Here is a 9,342-nt window from a genome sequence, read left to right on the forward strand (position 1 = left end):
GCGCTCCCAAGGTTGAATACGCACACCAGTCAAATTTCTTTTGTTGTTTTATGCGTTCGAAAAGCGGAGGAATTTGGTCCTTAAATACCCGCATAACTTGCAGAACTGCCAGTTGAACTTCAGATCCAACTTCTCCAAACAAACAGCCACCAACTCCACCAACTCCCACAACACCGGCTACTTTAACAATTCACCATGCCTGGCACCAAAAAACACAGGCCAAAAGGCGAAAAGCCAACAAAGAAGCACAAAAGCCCACTGCCTCGGCTCCACAGCCCGATGAGAAACGCCCACCGTCGAAGACCAAAGGCGAACCCGGTCCCGACACCATCAGCGGCCGTTTCCATGATGACGAGAAAGAAAAAGACCCCGCGCAGATTGAGGTTAGGAAACACCTGCATGGCGGGACGGCCAACACCATCGTCAACCACATCGACCCGCAGGATCCCTACCATCACCCTTTGGACCCCCTGGGTTTAACCAGGTCTGAACATGACGAAGCTCTCAGGCTCCCCTATCTGCCGGTAGGGAATCTCGATTTTGGGTCTCCTAATGGCCAGGATGGTGGGCGCGAGGAGAAGAAATGAGGTGGTGTTGCCTGGGGAAAAGGGGGGGGGGGGAGGATAGGTGTGTTGTTAGTTGTGTCGTTGATCATTCCGAATCCTAGAGACCGTATCAAATTGTTTTCCTCGGACAACGGTTTTCGTTATAGTGCCCGTGCTCACTTTTCTCAACTGATACTCAGATCGTCCGTGGGCAGGCTTCGCCATGATGTTCAACGAACCCTTGTGAGTTGGCTTCACGGCCCCGGCCTCAACCACCTACAAGGCCAAGAGGGTTCACTCTTCCCCATTAGTAGCAGCCCACAGCGCAAACCCAGCTCATCGACCCTGGTCCCTTCCGGCTAAGGTAATCATTGATGAGAGCCTGCTTCGCCATAGCGTGTATACTCCCCCTCGCTCATCCCCTCAGAGTCCTCACAATTGACCAGAGGATGTGTCTTCGGAAAACGCCGCTGGAGAATCAGGGACCTTGCCATTGTTGGAGAACACCACATCTTAATTCGTTGTCAGATGCATCGTTTTTATGCCGTAGACATGGCTCAAGTACTTTTAACTCCAGGGGTGGTTAAGGAGCATCCATAAGTAGGGTTTATAAGGAGTCGAGCAGGTCAAGTGTTACCTGGTAACCATGACAGGGTAATTGTATGGTCTGGCGATACTAGCCTCAGCCGTGAAGCACCTCGCGGGACAGGAGACCATTTTTAAAACAACTGCGGGCCCGAGGCGGCAGGGTCTTTGAGTTTCGAGCAGCACCACAGAGTGTTGGCGCGAGCGGCTTGTTGTGCCGATGGTTTTTGGTTGGCACTTAATTACACTAAGACGGCCAACACGTCCCAGAACGGCATAATTATGGCATTGTCCGTCAGACGCCTGGCTTTCGTGCAGGCCGTTCTTTCAAGAGATTCTGCATTGTTGCCGTGGTATTTGAGCGCTTTTTTAAAGCACCCAATGCCCCAGGTTGGTCCCCATGACGATAAACCGGAATCCAAATTTCATCACCACCGCCCTTAAACACATATTATCATGGCCAGCCACAAGAATCCGCAAAACAATGCACCGCTTGCCACAACAAACATGTCAGCACATGTACCGCAACCGAAACATCAGGAAAATTCTGTTAAGGGGTTTCTAAGCAATTTGTTCCGTTCCCGTCAAAGGGATACCACTCCTTCAGGTAAGATCAGGAGGATCACACCAGCTTGGATTGAAACATTCATCATATTAGCAGTCATCATCCGCTAACAACATGACGAATCAGCGCCAACCTCCGAACCGCCCCAATCGCCGAAGTATAAACTGTGTAGACGGGGCAAGCTACACCACAAGCCGTCCGATGACTGCCCCGACCCAAGCCTCCGACAGCCAACCCCACCAACCAGCCCTCAACCTCCTCCCGAGAAATCGGTCGACCCGGCTGAGAAGCTCCGGGTAGCCCGCAATGCTCGAGTAGGAGTTTGGAGAAGCGAAAAGCCCGTTGACCCTGAAACCGCTAGTAGATGGCGCGACTATCTGGCAAATGACGAGGCCGTAAAGCTAGCCTTGGCCTCTAACCTTTTGTCAAGCTCCGATCTGGGATGGGTACGAAACTGCGTCCATCGTGATTTGGCAATCATGATGTTCAAGTTTCTTTCGGAGTCCGAGACTCTTCTTGTGGAAACGATGGTATATCATGAGAAATACGAAAGTCTGGGGGTCAATGATGATGGTAATTACCAGCCACATCGTCAATCGGTCGCCTGAGTCGCCGACACTCGAGATTTGCCTCTATCCCCCCGGCGACGATTCCAATCTATGAACCCTGTAACAATAGGTAACAAGCCTGTCAACGCTAACGGTATGATTGACGGTGTGGAGATATTGTGGTGAATATCTTGGCTGGCCAAGGACAGTCATGGCACGGACTCGACGTCGCAGGAGACCTCGTTGGGAACATGCCGGTCATGTAAGGAGAGGTTTGGAGATTTGGACAGAATCATGGATGGAGGGGCTGAAATGTGCTTTAGTTTCTGGTTAATGGAGTCCGAAAAAGAAGCACAAACATTGAATATCCTTGGATAGGGCGATGGGCATTGATTACGGAGTCTTACCTTGATAGCGGTTTGCTTCGATTCAGAAGTGTGGAAAAGTAGGATAGGTGCTTTCACTAGGAAATGAGTAATGAAACCAATGAAGAATAAAGACCAAGAAGGTACCCATTCTCCTCACGTTTACTACAGGAAACATGCTTGCACATTCTAGCGAGTCTTTCTGGGCCCTCCTAACCGACCCATGCCTGCGGTTTGAACAGATGCACGCAGAATGGCATAGACATTCTCCATTCTGCTCAGTGAGAATAAGCTTCTCTGTGTACTTGCTGCCTTGGGTTGCCTCTGGGTAAAATTTGGTAAAATTTTAATAATTACCACAAGACACGGAGCACGATGGTCAAATTCGGCCACGGCCACGGCCACGGCCACGGCCGGCGCTTACAAAGACAGACCGACGGGACCAGGTCCATCGCATGGCACCATCAAGGCGGCCTCACACCACTTGAAACGGACAATGGAGGCTTTTCTGCCATGGATCAGGACATACTGTGCTGTCATTGTTAAATACTGCAGGCTGTCTCCTCGTAATCGACCCCAGCTCTGCTCCGGTGATATCGGGGGGGGAGGGGGGCGCAATTACGAGGAGACAGCCTGCAGTATTCAGATTCAAAACTTCAATACCGTTAGCGGATTCCCCACAATCTTTTGAGATAATACCGACCCCAATGGCCACCCACGACGGCGAGAATCCTTCCCTTAAATCCGCGCCCCCACCTGACGAAGCCCCTGGAGCACCGGTAAGTCAGCGACCAGTTAAGTCCACGAGTGTGGACTACGACACCGAGAAGCGCGACCACAAAAAAAGATGGAGAGACAATGCACGCAGTAAGAAGTCTACAACCCACATCCACGACTACACAAAAATTGGAAACTTCGTAGGGACGCTCTCTCTGCTCACTCGTGCTAATAAAAATGTCCCAGAGCCCGCACATTTGCGGTGGGAAGCCCTGCGAAAGGCATTGCTAAGCAAGGACCCGTTCAGTCGAGACGACCAACGACGAAATCTTGAACGTCTCAACGATGCCATCACACTAAAGGTTATCAAGGAAGACCTTGCCTTTCCACCTCAGATCTCGAGTTTTTGCAGAGCCTGTGTGGCAACGAAAAGACCCGGGTTTTTAAGATCATGTATCGCCCTGCCGAGATGGTTGAGTTCGTCGACTGGTGTCTGCATAGGTCTCGCGGGGAGGTAAACCATACCCAACAGGAGATAGATAATATCTTGGCAAATGATGATCATTTGCCTTGGATTCGGAGACGTTTTCCTTCGTACTAGTGTAGATATCTCGACTGGGAGACGAATGGGGGTGGTGTAGTCGACGGAATGAATTATGTTCAGCTGATATGAGAACGGATTCTACAAACGCACTCCCGTTGAGATGATGTAAACATACCTACCTGATTAGCGACTGTCTTTTCAGCAGGAAACTTGTTAGGCTATGCCAGAATGGCTACCTATTGGGACCCAGAGAAACGAATTTCAAATCACTGCTGTGGGCGACCGCAACTGGTCAGACGGCAGGCGAGTTAGGTGGCTTGTTATACAGGTTGTGAACTGGCCGGCAATTTGGGAAGAGAGAAGTGCCAATAATATCTGATGTGTAACACAGTACCGTAACAAAGACCACAACCACCGTAGATCAAATCTCATGAAACTTTCCCTGAAACGCCGGTTGGAGGACAATGGGTAAATATAAAGACAAGCCCATTGTCAACTTCGGCTAGGTCCAGCTGACGGCCACGCGGCATTACCAAGGAGGCCTCGAGCCATCTTGAAGACAGTGGCAGACAATGGATTCCTGGGCGCAAAACTGAAACACTCCCTTAATATCTTTGAGCACCACACTATGGTTTTCGCTTCCAGATCTCCATCTAAATCCAACAAACAGGGTGCACAGAATATCGTATAATTAATTAGTCCCAGCCGCAAGAGGGCCGTCACACTTTCTAATCAACTGCGAACGGAGAGCCCTCATGGCTAACCCCACCAAATATGGCGCAGACAAGCACTGCATAAACGAAGACGTTGAGCTCCTAGTCGCCCCCTTTAACCGACCGGTTCTACTAAAAGACGAGGGCCCCTCCCAGCGCCGGCGGTAGAGTTCAAGCTTGTTTTACAAGGGCGACAATGTGGAAGACACTGAAGATCTCCTCGACCAGGCGTACGCTGGACAGGAGGGGTTACTCGCCCAAGTCACAGCCCTGCGAAATAGTATTTCGGCCCGACCCAAGGCCCTCCTGGCTCGTGAGCTAGAAAAGAAACAAGAGCAGGACCGTGAGGGTAATAAGTCGTATTTGGACGAAGAGTACGACTTTGGTCATTCTTTCGTTCCCACCACACACCCGGCCGCAAATCTTGCAACCAAAGACGGTGTAGGTCTTCCGCCCATTGGGAAGGGTGTTTGTTATCCGCAAACTAACTGGAAGCAACAGGAATCGCCGACGTCCGCTTATCGAGGACATCCGTGGGATACACAGCGGGAGAATCGGATTCCATATTATCATACATCTTGGGAAACCAAAACTCCTGACGATACTCCCGGCATGATTGACGGCGTGGAGATATCAAAGCAGGCACATGACACCAATGGCACGGCCTTGACGTCGGAGGAAGCCTCATTTGAGACATGCCCATCATGCAGGGCGAGGCCTCTCGGTTCGCACACCAAAAATGGCGAAAGGGCTGAGGTTTGCTGTAGTACTTTCTGGGTTCGGAGTATTATTGAGCGTTGGGGGCGGGAACAGGACGCAAAGGAGGAGGCTGAGGCAAAAGAATTGGCAGCACGTTGGCAAGATGACGAAGCCCGCTTGAAAAAGATGGACTTGTAATTAGCAGTCAGGTCTCGTGTTCCTGGGCTGAGAACCATATTGGCGGGGTATTATAGGTATACCAGTTTCAATCACATTTATAGCTGCGACGTTTAGCTTGTATCTCTGATTTCGCTTCATTTCGTATCAATACCTACCTACCTTAGTTGTTAATATCTGGATACAAAATCACAGGGCTTCAGTAAACATGTCGAGTATTTCAATGAATATTAAACCACTGCTTCTCCGCCCTGGTGCGCCTAGCCGCCTCGACCATCGCCGGCGTGAACAGATCCCCCGCGTCCAGCCGCGCCTGCTTCATCTTGGTGCGCTTGATCTCGGCCATGAGGCCCTGCGTGATGACCTCCTCTGGCTCGTTCGCCGCCGACAGTATGTCCTCCTCGAGCAGCTGAAACGGCACCGGGCCAGAGAATTCCGACGGGTCGCTGCCCCCTGTGACTGCAGCGACCGCCTCGCCGTTCATCAGACCTTCAACGTAGCACTCGCCGACCAGGACGTAATGGTCGATCTGCGGAAGCTCATCCGGGCGCAGCTGCTCGGTGTTCTTGTCATCATTATTGGTCTCCCGCCGCCGTAATACGGGGCGCAAGACAAAGGGGAGATCGGCGCCGGACAAGACGCAGACGACATCCCCCTCGATCACTGAGTCGGACCCGAGACCGAGATACCCATTCAGGGTGATGAAGAGGCGTCGGCGTTTGCATATAGAAACCACGGAGTTGTAGAATCGCGACATGTCTCTGCCTTCGGCCAGCTTCTCGAGCCTCTTTTTGAGCTGTGGGTGGCGCTCGAACACCTTCTGGTAGCTCCTCGCAGTCCAGTCCTTGTCATGATACGTAGACCACGGCCTCTTCTCGCGTCCTTCACGTTCGTTTCTGTCGCAGTCGAGGATGTAGGCCGCAAAATCTGCGAGACAGCTCTCGCTGTCCCTGCCCGAGTCGGCGGCCGTCAAGGAGCCATAGGCGTTCCGACCGGCCGTCAAGGTCCGAGCCAGGAGGCGCAGGCCGTCGTCCGAGGTGAAGAAATCACCCATCGCCTTTGACTCGAGGAGCGCCGTGTCTGCCTGGTGCCACATGTACCCGCAGCATCTCCCGACGACGCCGATCTTGATTCCCTCGACGAGGAGGTTGTCGGAGCCCATCGGAGAGCCGAGGTGCAGCGGGAAGTCTTTTGCGGCTGCGAACCGGTCGTCGTGATCCCAGGGAGCCAACGTGGAACGGTAGACCAAGTCCCAATGGGGCACCCAGGAGGGTAGCGGCTCTGTGGGATACCGGTCGTCCGAGAGCATGGACCGAAAGAGTCTCTCACTGGCGCTGTTGCCAGCCTCGAAGCCTTCCGTGGTGTACTGGACGCTCGAGAGCAAGGACAGGTTCTGGGACTCGCCGATGACCTTGGTTGCGAGCCGTTTCCAGAGCTCGCACTCGGAGATGGAATAATCGGGCCGGAGGAAAAGGAGGCCTGCCTCAGGATCGTTGTCGGTGGTGCGGATGCCGAGCAGACCGTAGATCCGGTCTCGGACATCGGTCACCTCGAACTGCCGCGTGAGGCGCAGCAGCTGGATGAAGGACAAGGTCAAGGGCGGCAGGTCGCTCATCGGAGAGAGCCGGAACATGAAGTAGGCGTTGTAGACGCCGCCCATCTTCATCACCTCGCAGATGGAGCTATAGTTGGTCCGGAGGATGGCAGACGCGAGGCCGATCCACCTCCAGTCCATCTCCGCGTGGCCCCATTTCACCACGGCCGACTGCGCCAGGACGACTTCTTGGATGACCCAGATACGCCAGAACCAGGGGCGAGAGAAGAGGCTGGCGACGGATTTCCATAGCGGCGATGTCGGTGCCGAGGCTACGTCAGCGTCGATCCCAGGATCAGATGGCTCGGGCTTGGGGTTGGAACTTGAAGACCCTGTTGTTTAATATAAGCCAACTGACACTACGCAGCCGGGAAACATGAACCGGGGTCTCACTCACCTTGGGCCCGGGTGCTTGTGTCTCCAGACACGTGCATAACATCATCATCCCACTCATCCATGTCTCGGCGTCCGCCATTGATGAGGCCATGTTGTTGTTGCATAGCCTTCAGGAGGTGCTCCGGGTTCGTACTGCTTGTCACGTTGGACGGATCATTCTCCAAGCGACTGGGCTCTCTCGAATCTTCGTTGTCGACTGCATTTGCAATCCGGTAGCTGGCAGCCTCGAATCCGCCTTGAGCTTCTGTCGTTTTCAGAGACTTCCAGTGATTCACGACATCACAGATAGCCCCAAAAGCCCGCTGGGCCTCGACGTCTTCCGATTCAGAGATCATAAAACCGCGGGATCCTGACCCAACCGGCGCGTCCCCAAGCCATATAATCGTTCGTCGGGCCCGGCGGTAGATATAGGCCATCAGCGAGACCTGGTGCTCCCGCTCGGTCGAGTCGTCCTGGTTGATGCACATGGCGTCGGCCCACAGGAAGGTCGACCTGCTGGTCGACCGGACGTGCCGGATGGCCTGCTCCAGATTCGGCGATATCTTCAGCTCGTGGCCGTTGCACTGCACCGTGACTGTCCGCACGTCCTTGGTCTGCGAACCGAACGTGGGCTTACTCCACACGTAGCTCAGTGCGTCATACTCCAGATGCAGGGCGTCGAGGTCGGCGTAATGGAACTTGCAGATGATGGGGCTGCTAAAACTACCAGCCTTGATCTCGAGCACTCGGACGATGCTGCCGCGATGGAGCGCATGGTACAGCAGATCTGTCTTGGTTCCGTACTGGCCAAGGGTGCTGCCCCGAGCTGTCTCCGGGGAACTTCGAGCGCCCAATTTGGATGGGATCGTTGATGGGACCTTGGTGAGGACGTCGCGACTGTCGTCCTCCCTATCTGTAAAGGCATCATGACGCGAGAGCGGTGGCCAGATAGACTTCTTCTTGGCCCAAGCAGGAGACCCGTAGTAGATAGCTGCAAAATGAGAACCATCCATGTCAGTGGTGGACAGTCAACGCGGAAACTGGATATTCACGCAATTACGATGATTACGCACCGTTTGTAAAGGTGGATGTAAGGCCATATTCTCTGTTTCTCCGCTTGCGGTAGGCTTCGTAAAACAACTGATCCATGGCGAGGTACGTATAGAGACGGATGAACCCTGGTTGCAGCAAATTCGGGTCGGGACGAGGGAGTGTGATATAAGCCGCAAAGAATGGTGGGCGGCAGTACAAAGCCTTGCTTATTTCTCCTAGATTTCTGTCAAACCTCGGGCGGCATGTCGAAACACGTGGCCACCAGTAATTGGCGGGTTTACGATACATTGGGTGGTTTACTGCCAGGCGGCAGGACGAGGCTCTGGTTCCGAACTCGGTTGCTCGCACCGTCATCGGGCGAGCCGTGCTCTGAAACGCGACTCAGCCACAGAGTTTGACCTACCGAAATATAGCCAATCGACTGGACATGCTGCGGTCAGAGCGACTGTTTGGAGGAGTCGGCTCTTCGATCGCGCGTTTGACTTGCTAAGTCGGCCCCCCTGGATTTGGGCCACCCCCCATTTGGGCCACTTGGCAAACCACACCGCTTTTCCAACCACCCCATCTTCAACTTACCACAGCTCAGTCAACCTTTGGCCAAATAAGCCCATTTTTCGACCAAATCTTCGCCAATACAAGATGGCTTATACCGAACAGGATTTACAAGATGCGGTCGCAAAATACCACACCAGTCGCTCCTCAATTCGAAAACTCGCCCAGGAATTCGGTATCCCCCGGTCTACTATCCAGAACCGGGTCTACGGCCACCAGCCTCATTCAACTGCAGCCGAATCACTCCAGATCCTTAGCCCAGTGCAAGAAGCCCACCTTACGCAGTGGGTTTTGACCCAGGTAGCCCTCG

General features: G+C 53.4%; 2 protein-coding genes across 2 annotated transcripts; one reads left to right on the forward strand and one right to left on the reverse strand.

The window, feature by feature from the left end:
• Positions 1 to 5,678: 5,678 nt before the first annotated feature.
• On the reverse strand, positions 5,679 to 8,440 carry C8A04DRAFT_15921 (heterokaryon incompatibility protein-domain-containing protein; the record flags this gene model as incomplete). Its single annotated transcript, XM_062778662.1, has 3 exons — positions 5,679 to 6,285; positions 6,325 to 7,374; positions 7,599 to 8,440. The coding sequence occupies 3 exons, from the start codon at positions 8,438 to 8,440 to the stop codon at positions 5,679 to 5,681; spliced, it is 2,499 nt and encodes an 832-aa protein (XP_062632747.1).
• Positions 8,441 to 9,119: 679 nt separating this feature from the next.
• On the forward strand, positions 9,120 to 9,342 carry C8A04DRAFT_15931 (uncharacterized protein; the record flags this gene model as incomplete). The annotated part of the gene is made up of 1 exon (XM_062778668.1): positions 9,120 to 9,342. A coding segment is annotated over one exon (223 nt), but the record flags the coding sequence as incomplete, so codon positions are not given.

The sequence above is a fragment of the Dichotomopilus funicola genome (genome assembly GCF_033296635.1).
Source record: "Dichotomopilus funicola strain CBS 141.50 unplaced genomic scaffold C8A04scaffold_114, whole genome shotgun sequence".
Lineage (NCBI taxonomy): Eukaryota > Fungi > Ascomycota > Sordariomycetes > Sordariales > Chaetomiaceae > Dichotomopilus > Dichotomopilus funicola.